The sequence below is a fragment of the Dendrobates tinctorius genome, unplaced genomic scaffold (assembly GCF_039654945.1).
Source record: "Dendrobates tinctorius isolate UK_male_01 unplaced genomic scaffold, ASM3965494v1 ptg000222l, whole genome shotgun sequence".
In the NCBI taxonomy this organism is placed as follows: Eukaryota; Metazoa; Chordata; class Amphibia; order Anura; family Dendrobatidae; genus Dendrobates; species Dendrobates tinctorius.
The window spans coordinates 3,463,602-3,490,909 of NW_027361889.1; the positions used below are offsets into that span (position 1 = coordinate 3,463,602).

At 41.9% G+C, this 27,308-nt stretch overlaps 1 protein-coding gene across 6 annotated transcripts in view; it reads left to right on the forward strand.

The window, feature by feature from the left end:
• The window catches only part of CHLSN (cholesin), a 219,615-nt gene that overhangs the window by 185,970 nt on the left and 6,337 nt on the right, over positions 1-27,308 (forward strand). For all 6 annotated transcript variants that reach the window (XM_073555212.1, XM_073555211.1, XM_073555210.1 and 3 more), the window contains 2 exons: positions 15,119-15,312; positions 27,051-27,132. In XM_073555212.1, the coding sequence (XP_073411313.1) occupies positions 15,119-15,312; positions 27,051-27,132 (276 nt within the window). The remainder of the gene's footprint in view (positions 1-15,118; positions 15,313-27,050; positions 27,133-27,308) is intronic.

The window sequence follows — 27,308 nt, forward strand, 5'->3', positions numbered from 1 at the left end:
TTTATAGATTTGCTCGTAACAAGGTGGGTGTGGGTTTTTTTTTTTTTTTTGAAGCGTTCCTATAAATATGACCTTGGAATCTCGACGTCATTTTATTTTTCCAAGTCATATGGCAGACAGCTGTAAAAAAAAAAAAAAAAAAAAAATTAAAAAGAAAATCCAGAATTGAATGTTTCACTCACTGGTAATTATTATTTTCTAAATTCTTCTTTAACCGATGATAAAGTTCATGACCACAGGAAAATGTGCGTTCCATCCTAATCGGGTTCAGAGAAGTGTATATAAATAGCAAATGCGATCATTAAAGAGGAACTCCGCCCGGGTGCTGCCCTGGAGAGCAGAACCACCCGCTGCTTAATTGGTATCTCTGAATGGCCACTTGCTTCAAATCCAGTTATTAAAGATACACAGACCTCTTTACAGTGTACTTATTTATTAGGACAAAATTACATTCACGCTCCACCATTAGCATTCCTGGACATTGTTGTGTTTCCTCCCTGTAATAATCATTGACTCCTTTTGTATGACGCAAACATATTATGAAGTGCTGCAGAGTGTATTGTATTGCTATATCAGTCCTTGCCCCTAACTTAAATTTTAAAGAAGCCCTCTTATCAAAGTTTATCCTCTTACTATATTGCAGTCACCATATTATTCAGCACTGTGTACTTACAATTGCTCATTTTACCTTTCTACCCAGATAATTCTTCTCTCTTCCATTAGGCCTATGACGTCGCTTGATTAAAAACTGATGAGCTGAATCCTTATAAGCTCTATGTAGAAACAGGAAGTCTTAATGATGACTCATGCCGGGAAAAGAGACTTCCTGTTTCTATATAGACCTTAGAAGGATTCAGCTAGTCAGTTTTTAATCATGTGATGTCATAGACCTAATGGAAAAGAGAAGAAATAACTAGGTAGAAAGGCAAAATGAGAAATTGTAAGTACACAGTGCTATATGATATGCTGACTGCAAGATATCAAGAGGATAAAAACTTTAAGTAAATATAAAAAACACACAATCTATTAGGGAACTAAGGATAATCAACTACAAGTTGCTGTTGAATTTTCTCCCCCAAGGTCTGACTGGGAAACCTGTCTAGACCACCCTTCACTTGACAAGCATAGAGTACATTTACGCGGAGGCCTCATACATATTGAATTGAGTGATGGTATAAATACTGTGTCTGAACACGCTCTTACTGCCTTTGCCACTACGCTACACGAACACTGCAATTGCTATTGGACAATGGTTTCCTGTTTACCCTTACTGTTGCTGTGATTTGGGTCCCTCCATCCAGTTAACTTATTATTTAGCTGTAATTAGTTATCTGCTGGAGACATGGGCAGGGCTTCTCCCTATTTAAACATCCATCATTCAGTCCCTGCCAGTTATAGTTTATACTTTCTCTGGTTCAGTCCTCTTTTTTTCCAGCCTGTTTGATTCATGTGGTTTAAGGCCCCGTCACACTAAGCGACTTACCAGCGATCCCAACACCGATATGAAGGTGTCAGGATCGCTAGTAAGTCACTATGTGATCGCTGGTGAGCTGTCACACAGACAGCTTCACCAGCGATCAGCACAGCGATGCCGAGCGCCCGACATCGCTGGCCATCCCTGTAAAAAATAGAATCAAAATAAAAAATATAGCTATTCTCACCTTCCAAAGTCCCGTTCAGCCATCCTGCCTCTCTCGACGATCCGGTCCCAGTGATCCTTTGCACGAATGACCGCGAGATGTCACGGTCTCGAGGGATAACAAAGTCTCGCGGTCATTCGTGCAAAGGATCACTGGGACCGGAGTGTGGAGAGAGGCAGGATGGCTGAACGGGACTTCGGAAGGTGAGAATAACTATATTTTTTATTTTTTTTTATTATTTTTTACACCTGATCGCTGGTCTCCCGCTGTCACACACAGCGATGCGTGCTGGCCAGCGGGAGACCAACGACCAAAGAAATGTCCAGAGGTTTCTTCCAGCGATCAGCGATACCGGCAGGGGGACCGCTCGCTGATCGCTGTCACACACAGCGATCTCGCTGGTGAGATCGCTGTTACGTCACAAAAGTTGTGACTCAGCAGCGATCTCGCTACCGAGATCGCTTAGTGAGACGGGGCGTTTAACCTCGGCTTGTACTTTGACCAGTCTTCTGCCTGACGTTTCTGTTCCTGTCCTTGTCCTCTTGGTTCTGACCCAGCGACTGGACTTTCCTGCCAGGCTGCTCCATCAGCCATCAGCTACTTCACAGACTCAACCCAGGGTCCCTCTGTGAGTCCAGACCTCTGTATATGGTTTAAAGGATGACAGATACCTGATAGCTGGAGTAGCTGGCACCAAGCCTGTCCGTGGAAGCCCTACCTAGTGCTTCTAGGCTGTTACGCACAGTGATGTGTGATAGATGGTGGTGCTTTTTACACAGGGAATTTGGAGTTAGGATCTCCTGTTTATGTCCATCACTGTAGGTTCAAGCAGTATCTATTGCACAGGTGAAAGTTGGTAACTCTACTAGTACTCTTCATTGCTCTTCACAATATTGTACAGTCATATTATTAAAAGCATATTCTGGCTAGGAAGAATTAATACTAATTTTCAGCTTTTCACCAAATAGGTGTTACGGTGATTGTTAAATCGATGGTGATCATTGGGACTTCCACTGATCAGCAGAACTGGGGTCCAAAATCTCGATCCACTATGTGAAGGGAATGATCGTGGAGAAAGTGCACTAATGAAGGATTCACTGTCTATGGCACTGCAGAAGATGGCTTAGGACATTGCCATAGACAGTGAATGAAGTGTTAGCACTGATGCTGATTTATGCAGGGGCTTCTGATTTGAGACCCCACATTTGGTCAATTGGAGGAACTCCCAGTGGTCAACAGTGACAGGTCTACCAGTTATATCAAAGAGAAAGAACAGCAGCACTATATAGTGTGTTCGCGGAAGGGACTCATGGTCCTGACTAATCAAAGTAGAAACCTCAGCACCACAAAAAAAGAAAAAATGGGACTGTAGGTTACATCCACGGCTTGTACCCTGCCACATTTCCTGGTTGCCGGCTCTTGCTACACACAAATGTCCTTGACAAAGACCACTCTCGGTTTAAACGTTGGACCATATCTGTTTTGACTCCTTGCCGGATCAAAATGAATAACACTGCAGAAAGACCTACAGTCCCATTTCTTCTTTTGTATGGTAATGAGCAGTCTACTTGGGTTGATGTACCAGTTATCACCTCTCTTTAGTGGATAGGTGAAAACTGGTCATACATTTTCATAACCAGAACACCCCTGTAAGGTCTCTTCTGTATCTATCGAGCCTTTGTGTTCTTCACTCGGCCAAAAATCTTCAACTCACGCGTTTCCTTATTGCTTAGGTTGCGCTTACACAATGATAAAAGGCCTCATTCAGGAATTCCATCATTTTGCAGGTATACAGCTGTTTCACCCATGTTACGGCCAGTTGCCCATTTTGCAAGTGAGACAGCTGTTTCCTTGTAAAATTACATGATTCCACAACAAACATTTCAAAGACCGGGGCGGCTCGGGGCCTGTGATATTTAGCTGTGAGTATGTCCGCTTTGTGTGAATGCAGCCTTGCTCTCGTTCCTGCAGAACTTCTCTCGTGCTGCACCTGTTAAGTGGAATTTATCACTCTAGACAGTTTAATGTGCTCCTAAAATTTGAAGTGCCTGGAACTTCATTTCTTTCAGGTGTCCTGCACCAAATTTAGATTATAATATTTCTCTTGTTGTCTCTGTCAATGCTAATTTATTTGATTGCTCGACATTTTAGCTGTTTGTTTCTTCTGCAATAGGAAAGCTCTGCAAACTGTTGGGCCTACACAAATAAAGAAGTGTATTCTTTTCTTAATTTCTTTTTCATCCTTATATCAATTCCTATTAAGTAGAACATGATGCTGATTACATTGATATTCTGACGGGTGAGAAATTTATGTGTGATACCTTTTGGCTTCTACTTGAGCCAAGATGACTGAGTGCAGGTCGATGCAGTCACCTAATTACCACTTCTTCTGACATAAGACCCGAAAACCAATTCTTGAAGCAGTTGCTTGATACAGAAGTGTTAACTGATAACGTCCTAAGCACTGGACCAAATCCATCTCTTGGACTTGGCTTATGCATCATCATTTATTAAAAACTTTATAAAGTTTCACAAACTTGTTAAAGAATAGGAAAAACCAGCTGTCAGGAAAGGAGCCACAGGACGTCATAGCTTTACATGGTCCTGAAATGTCTCAGCAGTTCCTAATAGCAGTTCCTAATTCACTGCCAATATTCAGAGTCAGGGAAAGGTCAGACGAAGCACATTGTGTTTTTGTCCATGCATCAGTCTAATGGTTTTACCATTTTGCAGTGTCTTGAGAAAATGGCCTCTTTCCCCCTCTACTTCTATAATTTAAAAAACCCAATAAAGTGAGTCTTGATATTGTTGAATAGTAAAAATAACAAAATGTGTTTTAAGACAATGGACACCTTCCAAAAAGATCTGGGATGCTCTCCAGAAAATAATTTTATTGTCCTACTCTTTTCACATCGTGTGTAACCAGCATTAATGATCACACTATGGAAAGTTCAGCCTTGACAGATGGTGCTAAGATTTTTTGGATCTAGATCTGGGTTTTTTTTTTTTCCATCTTGTCGCTCACAGATCTAATCCAACCCGTTAGGTTCTTGGACCTGTTGCTTCTGCTTATTGTGCTACAATTTGGAGCCAATTTTGACACTTAAAGCTTTGTTTTCATCTATTATAATCTATGAGATCACAACCATCGTTCTTGTATAATTGTGTTTCAGGACAATATGTATTTATTAATGAGAAAAGGGACAGGGTCCATGATAAATGTTGACATGGCCACGAAATTATGCACATTGTTGAAATCTCTTGCAAAAAAAAATGGAAAATACCCTTCAAAAATGCAAAATGTTGACATAGCCAAATAATGCAAGAGACATGAATGGTCTTAAGGTCCCCATACAAATAATATGGCAGTTGGCCAACCGATACTTTGGCTAATAGTTCGCCAGACAGCATCTCTCCCATAAATGGAAGTGCATGTTCGGTCAAACACTCTCATGTTCTCTATGAGAAAGACATCGACAAACAAAGAGATTGGCAGTCAGAAATTGGTCATGTCCGATTAACATCTTCCCTGACAATTAGTTGGCCTGTTTAACCATACACATTTTGAGTGTCGGCCGAACCCATAGATATCTGCAGGTGCGGCCAACGTTAATCTAATGTGTAAGGGGGCTTCATCCTCACTGCTCAAACAACCACATGGTTAAAATATTACTAACTTCTTGCCCAGAAATCTATTATCATGTGTTTGTCTCTGACTTTATAATTGCCTCATCAAAAAAGAATTGGTATCTTTCTGCTACAAGAACCACCCAAGTGATGGTCCTCGGAATAGTGTCCATTAGTGACAACCAACAAAGCTTAAAAATTTGAGACCCTATAGTCTTAGTTAAGACTACAATACACCTTTAATATCTAGAATGAAAGCCTTTTCGACCAACAATTATTCCACTCTACACCCCATATATATATGCTTCTCCAAGAGTGATGTGCTGTCAATGGGGAGAGGCAAGTACGTTAGTGTCAGACACTTCCGATGGTAACTTATCTCCTGTGAAAACAAAGTCATGGTCATTTTTAAGTACAACATGCACAGTCCTTCGTTCTCCTCTATTGAGAGAGGATCAGGCTGGTCAAATAACCGTAGGATAGTCCGCGAGTTCCACCAAAACTAGGTTCAGACAACTTATCTTTTATTTTTATCAGCTTGTCTAGAGCAGCAATGGTGGAGAGACAAAACCCAAGCAAGACCAAGCACCAGATAATACAGCAGATGGCACGATGGTCAGGGAAAGACTCACAAGAATCAAGTCTAGAGGAATGTTGACGTGTAAGCAGAGTGACCAAACCGGGTCAACTTCACAATGGATATGTTTTTGTTGCCATACGGATATGAGTGGTATATCCTTTGATGCAGCATTGAGGAGTGAGATACCAGATCAGAAAAAAAGATTTACTACGGTGGAGGTGCAATTATCTTATACAACTTTTGGAGAGGCATGGTACTGATTTTCGAATTCAACTTTAGTTTTCTAATTGTGTGACAATTTAAGAATAATGACATAGATGCCGGTGGGTCGCCAAGACCAGATCTGGAAGCGCTGTTGAGTTGGAAAAGGTTTCCAGAGTGGTTTAGCTTTGTAAAATCTGTAAACTTAGACATGTAATTCCTCCAAATAACACATTTCACTTTTCCTGATGTAATTGTGTCTGAGTGTGATGTTTACCTTTAAGTCATGGTGGAGTAATTTACTTGCGCCCCATCTACACTCCTGATCGCTGGTGCTTTACATTACTTCTGCTGGAACCGTTGTTGTCCCCGTTACTTCAAACGACCCCACTGCTTATGTATGTTTTGTTATTTGTCCCCCTCCTTCCTTTCTAGTGAAATCTGAGCGGTGTTCTTATATTATACACTGAGTAGAGGGCCCTAATTAAGTAACATGTCATTAATCATTGTAGTCCAAGCTCAAAAAAATAAGCTAAACAAAACACGGTTCTTTGGGCGTATTTCATACTTAAACTGTAACAGCTGTACTGTGCCTCTCCAACGTGTGATATAAGATTACCCGGGGGAGTCCGTGTGTATACATCCATGTGATTATACTGACAAGCAAGGAGATGTTTATGCTTCACCCCGAGGCCACCTCCATGCACGTCATTCGATGTGAAGATCAGCTGCTGCATCCATAGAAAGTCCTGAAAATAAATCTTGCATGTAACTGGGATGGAGCTAGCATTCGTCAACAGCAGCTTTGATCTGGCGGAGTACCATTGAGCATCAGAAGAAATTAAAGTAAAGCTTGCACAATTGTCTACCACCATTGGCAACTACGTTAACTCATCCGTTATTCTAAGAAAATAATGATGTGCACACGTGATGACCGAACGTGCTCGGATAACGTGGTATCCGAGTATTTTGAGCGTGCTTGTATATTATGTTCGATTTTTTTGTGGCTGTTAGCTTCAACACATGTGGGGTTTCCCTAACAAACCGGCAATCCCCACATATGTTCAGGCTGTCTAGAAGCCACAAATCAAGCAGCTGAGGGGACTCGAGCATAATGTATGAGCATGCCCAAGATACTTGGAAAACACCCGAGCATGCTCGGATAAGACGTTATCCGAGCACTTTCGCTCATCTTTCATGTGCACAGGTTATCTGTTTGATTTGGAGGGCACGACCCTTTTTTGGCCACTAGTGGTGAAAGTTACCATGTGGGCTTTGCCAAGGTTACATATGAGGCCATCCAAATTGTTCTTCTCCAGAAGGCTGAATACTTTCTCTCTAGCTATAAGTAGAGCTATAATGAATAACTTGATCTCAAGTACAGAACACATATTCCATATGGCAATAGATCCTGGTGTATCGCCAGAATATAAATGGGAAAAAATTCCCTATGGAGCTCCCTAACAACTAGAAAACATGAAAAAATGGAGCAAAATATCCATAAATATAGCAATCGATAAAACTTGCTTTTATTAATACAGAAGTAATAAAAAAGTCATTACGTAGTATTACAAACAAAGACAGAGTCATTCAACACAAGTCCATAGTTAGCAAGAGGTGTCAGCCATTACCTGTACTAGTGTCCATGAGCAAGAGCGTACCCCTACGCACGTTTCGCGATAGCTTCCCCCCTCTTCCCTCTTCCTTCCCTTTTTGAACCAGATATGGGCAGATTGTGTTAGGAGAGAACCTTTGCTATTATTAGCTAAATATGTGGGGGTTTAGAAGGTGGAGGAGGGATGGGACCCCATGATATCTCTCCCATTTATTTGGTTTACTGATGCCATTGTCAGTTTATAACGCACTATATTGTAATTTTTTTGGGATAGATGTGTGAAATCCTTAGGGTAACATATCGGCCTTACCATGGTTCTGTGATGCTCATTGTGTAAGCGCGTCTTTTTAACATTGGTGCATTCTGACCTGTGTTGAATGACTCTGTGTTTGTAATACTACGCAATGACTTTTTTATTACTTCTGTATTAATAAAAGCAAGTTTTATCTATTGCTATATTTATGGATGTTTTGCTCCATTTTTTTCGTGTTTTCAAGTAGAGCTATAATGTCTGACTCAAAAAAAAAAAAGAGTCTTAAAACATAGTTAGGAATTTTTTCCAACAGGAAACATTGACACACACTTTTGGGTTTTTTTCCCTCGTCAGGACAGAGAAATACAGTTACCGTAGGTCCATATATATTTGGACAGAGACAGCATTTTTCTAATTTTGGTTCTAGACATTACCACAATGAATTTTAAACAAAACAATTCAGATGCAGTTGAAGTTCAGACTTTCAGCTTTCATTTGAGGGTATCCACATGAAAATTGGATGAAGGGTTTAGGAGTTTCAGCTCCTTAACATGTGCCACCCTGTTTTTAAAGGGACCAAAAGTAATTGGACAGATTAAATAATTGTAAATAAAATGTTCATTTGTAGTACTTGGTTGAAAACCCTTTGTTGGCAATGACTGCTTGAAGTCTTGACGTGTTTCCTCCTTTTTGATGCTCTGCCAGGCCTTCACTGCGGTGGTTTTCAGTTGCTGTTTGTTTGTGGGCCTTTCTGTCTGAAGTTTAGTCTTTAACAAGTGAAATGCATGCTCAATTGGGTTGAGATCAGGTGACTGACTTGGCCATTCAAGAATATTCCACGTCTTTGCTTTAATAAACTCCTGGGTTGCTTTGGCTTTATGTTTTGGGTCATTGTCCATCTGTAGTATGAAACGACGACCAATCCGTTTGGCTGCATTTGGCTGGATCTGAGCACACAGTATGGCTCTAATACCTCAGAATTCATCAATAAACACTAGTGACCCAGTGCCACTGGCAACCACGCATGCCCAAGCCACCACACTGCCTCCGCCGTGTTTTACAGATGATGTGGTATGCTTTGGATCATGAGCGGTACCACGCCTTCGCCATACTTTTCTCTTTCCATCATTCTGGTAGAGGTTGATCTTGGTTTCATCTGTCCAAAGAATGTTCTTCCAGAACTGTGCTGGCTCTTTCAGATGTTTTTTTTAGCAAAGTCCAGTCTAGCCTTTTGATTCTTGATGCTTGTGAGTGGCTTGCACCGTGCAGTGAACCCTCTGTATTTACTTTCATGCAGTCTTCTCTTTATGGTAGATTTGGATATTGATACGCCTACCTCCTGGAGAGTGTTGTTCACTTGGTTGGCTGTTGTGAAGGGGTTTCTCTTCACCATGGAGATTATTCTGCGATCATCCACCACTGTTGTATTCCGTTGGCGCCCAGGTCTTTTTCCATTGATGAGTTCACCAGTGCTTTCTTTCTTTCTCAGGATGTACAAAACTGTAGATTTTGCCACTCCTAATGTTGCAGCAATTTCTCGGATGGGTTTTTTCTGTTTTTGCAGCTTAAGGATGGATTGTTTCACCTGCAAGGAGAGCTCCTTTGACCGCATGTTTCCTTCACAGCAAAACCTTCCAAATGCAAGCACCACACCTCAAATCAACTCCAGGCCTTCTATCTGCTTAATTGAGAATGACATAACGAAGGGATTGCCCACACCTGTCCATGAAATAGCCTTGGAGTCAATTGTCCAATTACTTTTGGTCCCTTTAAAATCAGGGTGGCACATGTTAAGGAGATGAAACTCCTAAACCCTTCATCCAATTTTAATGTGGATACCCTCAAATGAAAGCTGAAAGTCTGAACTTCAACTGCATCTGAATTGTTTTGTTTAAAATTCATTGTGGTAATGTCTAGCACCAAAATTAGAAAAATGTTGCCTCTGTCCAAATATATATGGACCTAACTGTATGCTGGTTGACTGGGTGTATCACCTCGAATGCAGCTCTTAGAAGTTGCTTTTTTTTTCCTTGAGCTGGTAGGAGACTAAAGCCCCCATTAATATTAGGTAACAGTAGGCCAAACCTACCAAATTTGGCCGAATCGGCAGACCATCTAATGTGAACGGGGGTCTCCATCTCTTCCATGACAGATAATGAGATAAGGGTCACTCAAGCTGAATATTAAGCCTGTTGCTTTTGTTCTCTGGGACCGTCTTACTCTGCTTCCCCTATTGAAAACACATGAATGCCCAGCGAGCTGAACTGTAATTTGTATGGGGGAGAGAACACCTGTTAGACCAGCAGCTTTCGCATGTCCATGACCACCTTTTACAAGCAATGTTCCCTTGAGAAAAGTATTCAAATGAGCTCTCCTCAAAATGTAAAAAATATTTTTCTATGCAAACTGGATCTTCTCCGATAAAAATGATGATCCTCCAAGTTTTCAAAGCCAAGAATCGTATCTGTCGTTAATAACTTTTATGAAGGGAAGATGACCAATAATGGTACTCTACTGGAGCACGGGTCCCCCACCTGTGCTTTGCGAGCCACACGAGGCTGGTGGGTGCATGATGTGTGGCTTGCAGTTGTTTGCAAGTTTGGTGCAGATCTCCAGATGGTGACTTTTCTGATAGACCTGTACAGAAGATCAGATCTGGTTGCATATATTCCATAAGACTTAATATTTATTATATCACAGATAAAATTAGGTTTAAAACAAATGAAGGTGCCCATAAACTGGCCTGTTATGCCTCATTCATGGCAAACAGCAAATTTATTTCCCTCTCTGCAGCCTTCCTATGATAAGCTACGGGTGATGTCTGCATTGCTGGATTTTTAGGAAAACCTTAGCTAAATTATACTTGCCAGCAAATTCTGATTTTTACCAGGAAAATCCCAGTAACTAGACCACAAAGAAGCCAGGGCTTATTAAATCTTTTCCCAAAAGTGAGTGTTTAGGAGTGTTCCCAGACTTTTCAGGGAAAAGGCTTACATTTTCCAAATTTTTCTTGGTGAATGTTGGCAAATATGGATAATTAGGCCTTTTAGCTTTTAATGGGGATCCATCGAAATGAGTAATCCCTCTTAAGTAGGTTGCCCTACTGTAAAGTAGAGTAGAATGGCCATGTTGGCTTCTGCTTAGAGGTTTCCTGTAGGATTTAATAGTGTTCCCTTGTGTGTTTGGGGATCTCTTAGCTATCTCATTGATATACAATGCTGTCCGGTTGAACCATTGGCTATCTCATCAACAAGCAACTCTGTCTGGGGAAACCATTGGCTATCTCATCAACAGGCATCACTGTTGGGGGGAACCATTGGCCATTCCACCAACAGGCAATGCTGTCTGGAGAACCATTACCTATCTCACTGAAACGCAATGCTGCCTGGGGAACCATTGACTATCTCATCAACAGACAATAATGCGTGGGGAACCTTTGGCTATTCCATCGACAGGCATTGCTGTCCGGGGAACCATTTGCTATCTCATAGACAGACAATGCTGTCTGGGGAACCATTGGTTATCATCGACAAGCAATGCTGTCTAGGGAACTACTGGCTATCTCATCAACATGCAACAATGTCTGTGGAACCATTGGTTATCTCATCTACAAGCAACAATGTCTGGGGAACCATTGTCTATCTCATTGACAGGCGATACTGTCTAAAGGGGCCTTTACACATAGCGATATCGCTAGCAATATCGCTAAAGCGTCACCGATTTTGTGACGCAGCAGCGATATTGCTAGCGATATCGCTATGTGTGATACTTACCTCCGACCGGCTCCCCCGCTGTCTGTTGCTGATCGTGCAGCTCCATTTGTTGTCAGGCGCTTCCTGCTGGGCTTCCTGTGGCGCCGACGAGCGTCGCGTGGACACAGACAGAGGACATCAGGATCGCCGCGTCTGAAAGGTAAGTACGACCGCTGCTGCGTCGCTACATCGCTGGTGAGATCTGCCTGTTTGGCAGCTCACTAGCGACCATTTAGAGATGCACCAGCGATCCTGACCAGGTCGTATCGTGGTCGGGATCGCTGGTGCATCACTAAATGTAAAGGGGCCTTTAGTAACCATTGGTTATCTCATCAACAGGCAAGGATGTTTGAGGAACCATTGGTTATCTCATCAACAAACAATGCTATCTATGTCTGTTTCTAAAATAGTGGTTGGTTATGACACTTAAGGTACCGTTACACTAAGCGACGCACCAGCGATCCCGACAACGATACAACCTGGTAAGGATCGCTGGTATGTCGCTACATGGTCGCTAGTAAGCTGTCAAACAGACAGATCTACTCAACGACGCACCAACGATCCGGCGATCCGTATGATGACCTCGGCGGTCGTTGGGACCTTGTCACACAGCAGCTATTCTGACGACTCTCGCCTGCATCCCTGAGTTCTGAGTCGCCAAAGAGGTCGCTCGTTGGCATCAAACACAGCGATGCATGCTGGCCAGTGGGACACCAGTGATCAAAAAATGGCCCAGGACATTCGAGCACGATCAGCGACACCGCAGCGGGGGCCTGGTCGCCACTATGTGTCACAGCGAAGTCACTGTTGCGTCACAAAATCTGTTACGTTTCAGCGATCTAGCTAACGATCTCGCTATGTGAGACGGGGCCTTTACATGGTTGACTGACCATCTGCACCATCAGGGTGTTTCTAGGCTTTACTTTCTTTGACTAGCTTCACGACAATTATCCCACTGGGTCCTGCGTGACTGTTAGGAGATGATTTAGAAGGCTGTGATAGCATTGAAGAATAAATTAGTATGTGTGTGTGTGTGTGTGTGTGTGTGTGTGTGTGTGTGTGTGTATATATATATATATATATATATATATATATATATATATATATATAGTGAGGTAGCGCTGTGATTCAGTTAGGGAATCCTCGCTAGGCAACGAATAAAACACATCCGGCACGGGGTTTTCATAAACCATAACATAGTCCATCAGGTTTATTCCTCCATCATAAAAACACAGCAGCAATAAACAGCAGCTTAGCGTCCATTATAGAGCTTCACTCTGGTTATCCTGTACTCACCCAGGTTATGCAAATGTCCATTACACAGGCTATTCAGCCTCAGTGTTATCTCACCCGTCAGGGTCACTCATGGTTCCTTCACCATCATGCGGCAGACATCCATTCCCTCCAGGGAACTCTCAGGCACGTGCAGCCATTAACACAGCGTTCACTTGCTGTCAGAAGGCAGCCCCCATCTCTCTCAGACAGGGCCTTCCATACTGGACCAACCAGGTCCCAGCATTCACCACATGTGACCTACCCTGGCGACATTATATGGTCCATAGCCACGCCCACCGGGTCACATGACTATGACCTCATCACAGGTCCTTCAACCACTCACACTCTTTACAACAGTGTTCTTTAAACTCACTCCCTGGGTGGGTTTGTAGGTAACTAGGTCCGTCCGTCTCTCTAGTTACCTGGAGACTTCTCCCTGGCACATTGAAACAACACCTCAGCAATGTCATTGCTGATCCACACACATAAAAAAGTCTCCATCTCAAGGCCACCCACCTTGAGATACATAACCGTCCTTCAGGAATCTGCCACTCATCCTCTCTCTTGGGCAAAAATAGAGAAAAAAATATTAATCTCAATTGTTTCCACATCAGCTTAATTGGACATCCAGCCAACACCTTAGAACATACGCCTGCTTTTATACCTAAATTAAGACTCCTTGGTTCCTAATTGTCTTCTTCCACGGAGGAATGTAACACGTCCTCCCTGTATTCAGAGTGACACATTCCTTTCAGACCAGACTGCATCCAGTTCTAGGAGACATATATTGCTGTTTTTTTCTATCACACCCTTTATAATATTCCTGAAATTAAATTGATCCACGCCTGTGGTCCGACACTAATTAACACATTTTTACCAAGAGTCAGCACCTTAGATGACCCTTGGCTAATGTTAATCATAGAAGATGTAATACGTCACCCATTAATTGAGCATTTATGCGTGACATACGTCACTCCCTGCTTACAAGAGCACTGAACCTGAATACCTTATCTTAAGCTTCAGCCTTCAGGTTATAGAGAGGGCTGCTAATATCAGACGCATACATGAATATTTTTGAAGCGCCTTAGTTCTGAAGATTTATGAACCATGATCCTGGGATTATTGGGGCGGGAACATTAGGGATTTCCCATCAACCTTAACTAAGTACTGGTAAATTAAATACGTCACTCTCTGTTTATAAGAGCAATGTTAAGGAAGTTGTCCAAGATTAGAAAAAAATAGGTGTTTTCCTTCCCAACTAGCACCACCCGTCCATGGGTTGCATCTGGTATTGCAGCTCAGCGCCATTAAACTGAATACTGTAGAGATATAATACATCACACAATTTTTAAACAGGTCTAGGGCTCTGTAAGGAAAAAACAGCCATGTTCTTCCCCAATAAAAATACTGAACATGGTAATTTTAAGATGCCTGAATCTTATTTTTCTCTTACTTTATCAGGAGAGTCTTGAAGCTGTCATACGTATTAGATGGTCAACTGAGTTTGTCACAATGTCCATGATTGACTAACATTAGTCTAATGTGTATTGAGGCCTTAAAGGAGTTGTAACAAATTTGGATGTTATTCCCTTTCCATAGGATAGGAATAACTCCCTGATCACTGTGGGTCTGAGCAGTGGGATCCCATTGATCCCGAGAAGAGTCTCATGTAAATAGAGAGGTAGCCAATCTTCACTCCATTCTTAAAGGTAGTCCTGAAGACCAGCTGAACTCTGCTCTTAGATAACTATGGGGATCTCATAGAGAATGAATGGAGTGAAGGTGCCCATGATCCACCACCGATCTAGTCACTCAGGACTCTTCAGAGGCCCGGTTCTTGGGATTGATGGGTGTCTCTGTAGTTGGACCCTCAGTTATCGGGAAATTATTCCCTATCTTCTGAATAAGGGATAAATTCCAAACTTGCTCTAACCCCTTAAATAGTGCAAGTTATAGGCCTTATAGGCAGTCAAATACTAATACCAGTCACATACATGAATGTTGCTGGAGTGCTGTAAATGCGATGACCACTCATATAAAGAAGCGACCACAGGGGCAGCGATTTTTCTCGCTTTGTCTGTCAATCATACAATTGAAATATATCATTATCATTCCCTCTTCACAAACATGAATTGACTTATCAACTATAATGAAACGGGTATTCTTTTTTCTTAGGTGGAACCTCCAGACCCTATAGAAACTGAGGACCTGACCCCAGAGGAACTCAGGGTCCTGGAAAGGAAGTTGAAGAAAGAACGAAAGAAGGAAGAAAAGAGGCTCAAAAGAGAAAAAGGGAATCTTGCTGAAGAAACAAAGGCGGAACCAGTAAAACCTACTGGAGAAGAACGTGCTCTGCAGTACCTGAAAAGGTTTGTTCATTCTTTAGTTCCTGGATTTTATTTTAGATTTCCGGAACCTATAGACTCATTAGACTGCCTTCGCATTTTTAACTGAGAAAATTTTGCAGAATTGTTTGGATGGTGGTAAAAATTTCTCAAAATCATGGGGACACAGCAAGACTACAGTTCTTGTTGCATTGTGTTGTGTTGTAATACCAAACCTTCGCCAGGGCAGAGGCATGCACAGACAAGGACATGATTTGTGTATAACGGCTATGTCTTTTTAATTACACCTTTCATATGTAAGGAATTCGTAGAACAATAATGTTTGAATTTGCTTTCATTAAAAACTCTGAAGGATCTTGCCACGTTTTACAGCCTTTTTTTCAGGACTGAGAGTTCTGTAGTTTATTCTGTGTTGACATGGGACAAAAAGGCTCTTCCACTTTTTTTTTTTACTTGGATGTCAGCGGAACATGCACTTAGAGTTTGACATTCTAAAATGCTGTGCCCAAAGTCACACTCCTTCTGTCCTGCCCCTTCCGAAACATCATCTTGTTTCACATCCTCCCTAACCAGCTCTATTGACTTTGGGAAAGTAGTCATCCCAATATTATTTCGGTACAGACATCCCTGGTTGCATCATGTAATCACATGTTGGAAGCTTTCTAGACAACGCACTTGTTACATCTTTCAAGTGTCCCATTACATGTGAAAAAGCTGGATACAGAGTGCCGCAATCATGGGATGCAGATATACCGCAACGTCTAGGAGATCTTGGAATGTAGGGCTAGAATGGCGCATCTAGTTGGCTATGGAACAGGGCAGGACTAAAGTGGGGCAACATTGAGCAAAGCACAAAAGAATTCCAAACTCCTTGCTTCACATGCTCCGCTGACGTCTCGATACAGAAAGTGGGTAGAACCATTTTCTTTTTTTTGAGACAAAAGAAACTAAAAAACTTATGTTACAGTGGGGGCAAAGAGGGGTGAAATCTCTAAAATTTTTAATGAAGTTAAATTGCGATAATGTTTGTGTTCGAGTACATGCACAGAATGTCTTTTCTGGGGTGGGGGTGAACCCACCAAATTTTTCATGATGTTTCAGGGAACGCAAACATTTTTTTCTGGAACCATCCTTTTTTTCTTAAGCATTTTCTTTGATCGTTTCCTCAACGCTTTTTCGATGTTTTTGACCACCGGCATTTTTCTTGAGAGTTTTAACAGCGTCTTTTGGAGAATTTTGGTTTTGCTGGCCATTTTTGGACGGCATGCATTCAACAATGAAGAAACCGATAGCGTTTTTTCAAGCACAAACATTGGCAAAATGCATCTTTTGAGCCTTTCAAGTGATTTTTATTTTAACGTTTAGAACGTCTTCAGAGCGAAAAATGACTGAAGAAGAGACATGTCAATTGTTTTCACCGCTTGGCATTTTTGGAAACCTGAAGCTGTTAAAAGACGCTCAAAAGACTGAACATATGAACAGAAAGTCATTTTTACATAGAAATATATATGTTCATTCTTTTGAGCATTTAGTAAATGCTTTTTTCGGGCAGGTTTCATAGAGGACCCACCTGGAAAAAACACCAAGTGCACATAACTTTCCCAATTGTACTCAAGGAAAAAAAATGACCTCATTAAAAGATGATTTTTGTTTGTCCATAATATATAAAAATCTTCTTTCGATGGGGTATTTTTTCTGTGAGTATTAGCGGTTAGTACCTTTCCCCTGCATGACTTTATTGTGTCTGTGATTTTGCTTGTATTACCATTTGCTAAATGTGAAAGTCTCCTTTTAAAGTAGCTGATGCTTTTAAAAAAAATAATGTTTGCGTGGGCGGGTGTACTTTTAGGAGTCAGACCCACACCATTTCTGTAAGCAAGTAACCTTAAATAACACAGCTGGAAATTGACTGTGATGGACGCATCCAAGTGCAAGAAATCGATTGTTTCTAATGGTGTGAATCATGTTTATGGATAGTGGTTGTGCAAAAGTGCCCAAGTCTTAAGCCGAAATTGGTTCTTGACCGCAAGCATTCTTGGCGATAGAGATTGGACTTTTACTGTGCTATTTTTATGAACTTTTCAATTACTCCACCAGGGTTGGCAACTTGACTTTTTATATTTTCAGCCCAGCTTTAAAAAAAAAAAATTACAGACAAAATATTTTTTAGGGACACATTGTAAAACCATAATAAATCATTATGATTATAAGCGATACAGGTCTACAGCCTATAACTCTGAAAGAAAATAAAGTGTAAAATGATGAGAATTGCAATCAAAATAATCGTATAAGCTTTTTCAACTTATCACGGACGCTTTCAATTTTACAGACAGGACAAAAAAAAGTCAAAAAAGAAAATTATGCCAGCTCACATAAGAAGTCCAGTGTGCATGGAACCACGAACTGACGACTCGTGTTGAAAATAGCTTTGACAAAGAACAACCGTGTTCGAAACGCGTCACTTGTTGGGCATCCTGCCTTGGATTTTTTAATCTTGATGAAATAAAGTAATTATACCTGAATTTGTACTAGAACTGGAACTTCCTCTACCTTTTTTGCAGGACAAAAAAAGGGCCCTTTTTTACGAACTCTCCTGGAATTTCTGGACGGTTGACAACTCCGTAGTCCACGTAATTGGCAATCCAGCCAAAGATGAATTATATGCCATAAATGTGATATATCAATTGCAAATTTGAGCAATTTTACAATTCAGCAAGATCACTTGGAGATGGCTTTGGTGGTGAAAGGGTCATAAGCCAAATCTATGATATGTAGGTCTAGAGCCAGTAATGTCATTATTTCATGCAAATAGTCTCCATAAATAAACCTGTAGCAGATGAGGTTGGGATAACTAGATATCAGACTTTTAGATTCCTGAATAGTTTTGGTTAGGTAATAAACATCCAAGTAAGAAGAATGAGGTAAATGTGAAACATCTGTGGAGGACATGTTTGTTTTCCTGAGAAAGACCGAAACTTCTGAAATCTTTGCTAGTTGCACAATAAGATTTAGGATAATAAGTTACTATTTCTGGATGTTATGAAGCTGCGCCATTACTGGCAGCTCTAAGTTGCAAGTATGGTCTTCTCGTAAGATACCACTTGCCACCCAGATGATGCGGGAGGGAGGAAATGAACAAACAGCTCATTCCCTGCCACAAACGGCGACTTCTTTGGGAGATGACAATAGCTTCTCGTATCTGGTCACCAGCTGGAATTTCGAGATGTTGTTTTCAGATCCGTAAGACCATCTGTTTTTCGTTGGAACGCAAATAGGAAACATCTTGGATTTTTCTTCTTTTCCTCAAAAATCTAATATCAGAGATAGCGTAGAGCAATGTGTTTTTTCTAATAAGTGGAATAAATCTACAGTGAAGACGCATTGTTATCAGATCAGTAAAGTATTGAAGGTTTTCACTTTCGCCAACGAAGCTAGCAAAATAAAATAAAAAATCCCACAAGAAATGGAAGTTCTTGAATTTACTTCTTATGTGACAAGTTGTTAAAATTTGTCATTGACTTTTATTTTGAATTTTTTGTTTTATCGATATGGCCACCAATCATTTGGTGTAAAAGGTAGACATTTTACGCTTTAAGGGGATGTCCACTGTCAGACAACCTCTGCTTAATCACTTCATTGCCCTTAGATATAATAAATACAGTCTTTACTCACCTTCCGAAAAGGCACCGTTCTCGGGTCAAGTAACATTGTTGTTTCATGAGACTGCTGCAGCCAATCAGCGACTGCTGATCAGTAATAGTAAAGGCTGCAGCCAGTCAGTAGTTGCTGATGGGTTGCAGCATTTACGTGAAAGAATAATGTTACTTAATCCACTAACAAAATCAACGCCAACATTACAGGAACGTCTTCATAATGGGAGATGATTGTGTTTTCCAAATGTTTGGAGCAGATTCATCAATTTTGACTATTTGTGTCATAATTCACCATTCTTGCCAGTAGATGCCTGAATAACTTGATGTAGCACCAAAGTCTTCCTCATTGTTCTATAAGTCCTACCTTTTTTTTTAACAAAAAGGGTTTTCCACCTTTTTTTGTAAATTAAAATCAATGGTCCCAGCATTTTTCACTACTGCAAGTACTGTTTGACTGAAGTGGGTCGTACGCCAACCAGGCCAGAAGATATGGTGAGGAGACCGTCGGGGAACCCGGCCGGCCACCAATATGACTGGGAATCCAGAGGTGTGTATGGGCCTTTTTTTTTATAGCACACTTGGGCCATAGGTTACTTACAAGAAAGGGGTTGAAAAACCTTTTTTTTATTTTTTTAAGTCCAACCATCAAACCCTTTCAAGAAATGGAAGAGATCTCAGGAACGTATCCAGACAAAAAGAGGCCAAAACTCCATCCTTTTCCAATAAATTTCCAGGTTTCTCATTCCTTCAGTTTCTATGTACTAATTCCAGTTTGCTATATTTGTTTGGAGCTGGGTAAGATCACAATCCGCTGACTGTCCTCCTCCCACTCATGTACTTGTATAATCCACTTTTAGAAGAGTATTTACTTGAGCAGCAGAGTAAACAGCTGCATCTATACAGGACATGTCCATGTGGAGCAAATGTTTCCTGTACTTCTCCCCCTTGGTTTACCGTACCACCCCCATCATTGTGTTTATTTCCTCCTGGGGCATCACAGCTTTTTCCACTCTCTTATCCGGGACCCACTGTCCACTCTCAGTCTGCAGGTCTCTCTGTTTATTTGTCTTTGTGGTCTTCATCAAATCTAGACTTAATTTTCAAACTCTTGTTTGCAGACATCTTGTGGATAGAGAAATTACATAAATAGCTATTCCCCATTGTATTGGGGCTGTTGTCTGCTAATTTACGGGAACGTGTGATCTGGCGATAACCCAGGAGGTTCCGGTCATTTCAGAAGCAAGTCCCATTCCCAGCAACCTCTGAATGCAATGTCATGGCAGATAACTGTGATCTCCATCAACGACCCACTACAACCTGGTCATGGATGCAACACAAGCTGGTTATCAAAAGTTGATCGTGGGGGGTCCAGTAGTAGGGACCACCACCAGTCACCTCCACCCCTTTAGAGTGCTCTGTTCTACCTTCATTTTAAAATTGTCTTCAAGGCATTTGTCATCTTAACCCTTTTAGGATGCAGTTATTTTGGGCAAATTTTTTTTTTAAAATTTGTGTTTTACAAGACGTTTATATTTTAAATTTTTGGACAAATTTTTTCTTTAGTCTTGGCCATATGAGGACTAGCGTTTTCTTACAGCACAACTCATATTTGTTAATCAATCATTTCTGGGTATCTATAATATGTTGGAAAGTTATTGGCTATGGTTTCTAAGGGGGTAAACGTCAGAGATCAGATTTCTCACCAATTCTTGCACTTTTAGCTGGAGACTAGTCTACCGGCCGATCTCCTGCCGGTTGCAGTAAGTGAGAGATCAACATGATTTATGTATCCAACATGGAGCAGGAATTATTGAATATACAGTACTGTGTAAAAATTTAGAGTAGGTGTCCACATTTTTTTTTCATATCTGTAGATGTATATACATAAATATCTATATCCTTTCTTTGTTTCCACCTCTAACTTCTGATTACGCCCAGCGCAGCCTTGTTTGTTTCTGCACTGAGATGTTGAGTAATAACAGGGAGAGTCCTTGTACATTCCTGATCACATTCTTGGCTTTTGCTTGATATCTGGAGAGGCTTGTAATCTTATCCCCGGAGATGACATTGAATCAAACTGTCCTCTAAAATGTCATTATGATTTTTTTTTTCCAAGCAGTTTAACAAAACTGTATTGAGAAGAACGGTCGACAGCAACAGGATGTGAAATTAATCTACGATTTCTGTCTCATCCGGCGATGAAAAAAAAAAGAAAAGAAAAAGAGATTTGTTTTCTAAATTCCACAGGTGCCTTTCGCTCATCTGCGAAACAGATCAGAAACAGATCTTCCTTTCACACTCCATCCAATGTAATAGTCTTGATATAAAACTGGCCATTTCTGACTACTGTGTAGAACTTATTTGAGATCTTCCTCTCACGGGAGCAAGCAACACTCGAGTCCGTTCTGGTCACCACTGTACCTTCTCATTGGAGAGCATTAAGGTTTTTCTCCAAGGTTGATGACTTTGATTCGGTTCTTGGCCACCCTCCAGATTCTAATGTTAGCTCGTGTAGACAAACTGACCACATCGGCCCCAGCTGTGTTAATAGGAGACTACAAGAAGCTAGAATGAGATCATAAAATCTGGACCCAAGAGGCATAATGTGTAAAGCTGAATGAAAATGTAAAATGACAAGTTACTACAAGGAACGATGGGAAATTTGCTTTCTTGTGCATCGTAATTTTGCATACTGAAATATTTGTTGTATCTATCTCATACCAGATTCTTCTCACATGCAGGAACATGCCACCATGTATAAATCCTATCAGTATCCCAGGACAACGTTCTAGGTTAAAATCCAGAAGTAAATATGGCCTACACCCTTGCATAGAAAATAACTTTGCAGGAAGCACATGGATTGGACTGCAGAGGACTGGTGTAAAGTTATTTTCTCTGATGAAGACCCCTTCAGACTGTTTGGGACATCTAGATTGTCCGTATGCAAAAAGGTGATTCTTTTGTGATGCCAACAGTAAAGCATCCTGAAATCATTCACGTGTGGGGGCTATTCATCCATGGAGGGGCTCACAATTTTTCCCAAGAATATTTCCATGAATAAATAATGGGATCTAATCATATTCCAAGAGTAACTTCTCCCAATGATCAAAGAGCACTATGGTGAGTGATGAACAAGGCTTTTTCCAGCATGACGGAAACCATGTTTGTAACATACGTGGATCGTGGACCCACTGTTCCACGGTCCGGGTTTACCCAAGAGGGGCATGAATAAGCGGCTACCTGGTATTTACTAGAGCTCCTGATGGTGGAGTTAGGTTTGTGCTGAAGGTAGCCACCCGGTACCACTCCTGGGCAGTCCCCTGAACTGCAGCAACTGACCCCAATGGTCAAGATCGCAGTCACTTATATGGCCTCGGTGTCACTGGCATGACAGGATTCATAAACTGGTTCTGGTTCAGACAGTGCATATTCTGGAACACAAGACAGGATGGACACTGGTACTGGTTCAGTTACTTCCGGAGTGGTTTGAGGCACAGTTATCACCAAAGCAGTTTCAGGCTCGGGTACCATCAGAGCAGTTTCAGGCTCAGACAACACGAGTCTCAGGAACAGGTTTATGTTCAGACAACACTGGTTTCAGAAACAGGCTCTGGTTAGATGGTACAGCTTTTAGGAATAGGTACTGGTTCACAACACGGGTTTCAGGAACAGGTTCTGGTTCAGACATCACAGGGCACCTGGCAACTGACTAGTTGCACAACACTAACTAAATCAAGGTGGAGGCCTTGCTCAGGAATCTCCCTACTGGAGAGCATACCTTATATACCTAATGCCTGCCAGCTGCGATTGGTTGGGGGAATGTCCTCATTTCGAGCACTGCCCCTTTAAGAATCGATGATCATATGCGCACACTAGGGTGCCTCCAGGGGACCTGTGTGGCATGCGCAGGAAGCCGCAGCAGGCACTGGGGACACTGCTGTTCGGCTGGGGTAGTAGTAAGTATGCCTTTGTAGCTACTGGAAGGAGGCAGAGGGACCACGCAGGTACACCGACATTTGCGTTACAATGTCACCACTCAGAAGTGATTACGAAGTAGTGACTTGGTCAACAAAATAGTGAAATTTTGGGTCCATGGCCAGGAAACTCCCAGATCTTAATCCCATTTAGAACCTCTTGTCAATCCTCAAAAAGCAGGTGGAGAAACAAAGGCCCAAAAATTGTGAGAAACTCCCAGCACTGATTAGACATGTGTTGTCATCAGTCAGGATTTGGTCCAGAAGCTAATATCCAGCGAAGGGCAGAAGTCTTGGAAAAATAAGGGTCAACACGGTCACTGTTGAGTCGTTGCATAAACCTGATGCCTTTGTCAATAAAAATCTAAAAATGTATTACATACTTTTATAATTGTATTTCAGTAACCATATAAACATCTGATGAAAGATCTAAAACACCAAAGCAGCAAACGTGAAAACTAAAATTTATGCCAGTCTCAAAAATGTTGGTCCTGAAAAACTCTCGCAGTGCCAGCGGGGATCTCACCGAGGTCACGGCAGTACAATATGTATGTTATATTTTATGGTGGAGGGAGATGCATTTTGTTATTTGCTAGATGTGTTTACCTGGGGTATGCACCAGGTAAAGAACTTACTAGCTACAGCTCTGATTTTGGGGTTATTCTGGGCTAGGCTAACCAGATATCCCAACATATGGCTCAAATCTTGACGTTGCATTCTAGGATCAATAGTGTATACCTCTCAAGCAACTCTAATGTCTCAAAGGAATATTCAGGCAGCAAATATCTAGTAACCAGTGTATCTCACATTACTTGGGTACTCATTGTGCACATTTTCCCCTTTGCCCCCACCATCTATACTAAATCCACAAAGTCTTGTATACATTCTTCCTTCCCGGGCATATGGAAGCGTTACATGGTGCACCTGAAGCACATGACATCTCGCACGCTCCATTTCCACTTTATGGAGAAGGAACTGTTTGCAATAGACGCAGTCTGGAAGTCATAAAGAAGGCACATGTTCTGCTCTCAGTCAGGCTCTTCGGATAGAGCCAGGCTTTGTATAGCCACTTTTCCAGACAATTTGACACAGTTTAAAAGCTTTCCTTGGCAAAGTGCTTGAAAAAGGGAAACTGAGGAAGGCTTACTTTCAAAAGCCATTGATGTTCACAAACCTGTCTCTGTTACTACCCTGAAGCTCCAGAAGATTTACCATTGTGCATGCATTTGTGAATAAAGGGTTCCAGGATGTGGAATTAAATAGGGGCTGATATCTGACAATTCCTGTAGTTATACAAGTATCAAACCTGATGCTGCATCCAATCCAGAGAACACAACTGAAAACAAGCAACAATGCAGAGTTGAGTGTGATTAAAAGTAACAGAGCACAGCAGAACTAAGCTTGTTCTCATTACAAACTCATCTTCAGCTGCAGTGGTCCTCCCTTAGTTTGCTTTCCTGCAGAGCTGTTCCTGATTACAACTAGCACAGCAAGGCCGGGATCGCACTTGCGAGAAACTCGCACAACAATATCCAGCACTGCTGCCGACACTTGGGATCAGAGTTTGCATGTATTTCTATGCAGCCACACACTTCGGTCATGAGTGCTGGCGGCAGTGCCGGATAATGAAATGTGAGACTCATGGCGAGTTTCTCGCAAGTGTGATCCCGGCCTAAAACAAAGTTGAACTTTGTCTCGTTATAAAGTGAGTACTGTCAGCTCTGCCATCATACTTTCCCATCCCCCCACACTGACTGCCTTTAATATGAAAGCTGAAGCGCTATGAGAGAGCATCTGCAGCTGCAAATGTGTTTATAATAGGACAAAGATAACCCCTGATGTACTGCATAAGGTATAATCAAACACAGCCCTGCAACAGAACTGTCATCGCTGAGAAGAGACCTACAACTGCAGATGTGTTTGTAATGAGTCAAAGATCAGCTCTGCTTTCCTGTGTTAGTTATAATACAACTCAGCCCTGGAGTGAGATGAGGAGAGCAAACTGTCAGTCCTTACATGTCTCACACTGATAACACCCTCTTTCATTTAAAATAAGCTCTGGAGGCAGATTCTCAGGTAGATCTATGTCCGGTCCAGAGATCTTAACAGCTCATTTACATATTAAGAAAAACATGGATTTCTCAGGAATAAGTCATTGGATCATAGATATCAAGGTATCATTTTGTTTAACCTATGATCTTCATAACGATATAGAAGATTTAGGAGGGTTGATCCTACTGACTGATTCCCTTTAAAGTATAATGTATAAACCTGATGTCAGAGAGTACAGTTCTGCTTTATTTCATCTCCACCCAAAACTATGTCAAACTCTGACTACACAGCCCTAGTAGAATGGGTGCATGTTGTTAGTGCCAATGAAGACTATAAGATTTTGACAATTTTGTGCAGATTTTAAAATGTTTTGTGTCCTGATTGTATTTTATATTAATATTTTACCCGCTGATTTCTTAACCAATGTGGTTTTTTTTATTAAAGGGGTTTTACATTAGGTTGATTACAATTACAATAATTTTGATCCATGGTATATGTCATCAATATCAGATCAGTGAGGGCCTGGCAGCAGGCACTCCCCCTCCACCGATCAGGTCTTACCAGCTTCGGATGTAAATAGTATATGGAACGGAACATCACAGCTGCATCACATGGTGTAGTGGTCGATACTGGGTACTGCAGATCATTTAGCTGCATCACATGATGTAGTGATCGATCCCGGGTACTGCAGATCATTTAGCAGCATCACACGGTGTAGTGGTCAATCCTGGGTTCTGCTGATCACTTAGCTGCATCATAGTGTAGTGGTCGATCCTGGGTACTGCAGATCATTAACTGCATCACATAGTGTAGTGGTCGATCCCGGGTACTGCAGATCACTTATCTGCATCACCTGGTGTAGTGGTCGATCCTGGGTACTGCAGATCACTTAGCTGCATCACATGGTGTAGTGGTCGATCCCACGTACTGCAGATCACTTAGCTGCATCACATGGTGTAGTGGTCGATCCCGGGTACTGCAGATCATTTAGCAGCATCACACGGTGTAGTGGTCAATCCTGGGTACTGCTGATCACTTAGCTGCATCACATTGTGTAGTGGTTGATCCTGGGTACTGCAGATCATTAGCTGCATCACATAGTGTAGTGGTCGATCCTGGGTACTGCAGATCACTTAGCTGCATCACCTGGTGTAGTGGTCGATCCTGGGTACTGCAGATCACTTAGCTGCATCACATGGTGTAGTGGTCAATCCTGGGTACTGCTGATCACTTAGCTGCATCACATGGTGTAGTGGTCGATCCCGGGTACTGCAGATCACTTAGCTGCATCACGTGGTGTAGTGGTCGATCCCGGGTACTGAAAATCATTTAGCAGCATCACACGGTGTAGTGGTCAATCCTGGGTACTGCTGATCACTTAGCTGCATCACATTGTGTAGTGGTCGATCCTGGGTACTGCAGATCATTAGCTGCATCACATAGTGTAGTGGTAGATCCTGGGTACTGCTGATCACTTAGCTGCATCACATGGTGTAGTGGTCAATCCTGGGTACTGCTGATCACTTAGCTGCATCACATGGTGTAGTGGTCGATCCCGGGTACTGCAGATCACTTAGCTGCATCACATGGTGTAGTGGTCGGTCCCGGGTACTGCAGATCACTTAGCTGCATCACCTGGTGCAGTGGTCGATCCTGGGTACTGCAGATCACTTAGCTGCATCACATGGTGCAGTGGTCAATCCTGGGTACTGCTGTTCACTTAGCTGCATCACATGGTGTAGTGGTCGATCCCGGGTACTGCTGATCACTTAGCTGCATCACATGGTGTAGTGGTTGATCCCGGGTACTGCAGATCAGTTCTTACTCATTTGAATAGATGCTGGTCTTCAGTACCTGGGAACGACCACTACACCGTGTGATGCAGCTGTGCTCTTATGTTCCATGTGCTGTTTTCATTCGGCCGCTGCCAGAGCTGGTAAAATCTGATTGGAGAAGGTACTGTGCGTCCGACCCCCCCCAACCCCAGATCTGATATTGATGACCCATCTGGATATTAAGTACTGGACAACCCAACTAATGAAATATATTTAATTTCCATTAATCTGTTTTGCTTTGTTTTCAGCTGGTCCAAAAAAAGACCAGATTGGAAGTTTCAAAAAATAAGACAAACCTGGCTCCTCATGAACATGTATGATCTAGAGAAGGTAAGTCATGGCTTCATCATATGTTTTTTTGGGTTTCACTCTTCTCCGCTGTTAACCCAGTGCCAATCAAATCTTGTGCTGAACTGTTTAGTCACCGCCGATCGGTAAATATTTACCAAAATCGGCGATAGTTTAATATCCTGTTTACACGGGCGGACCGCTCTTAAAGATGCACG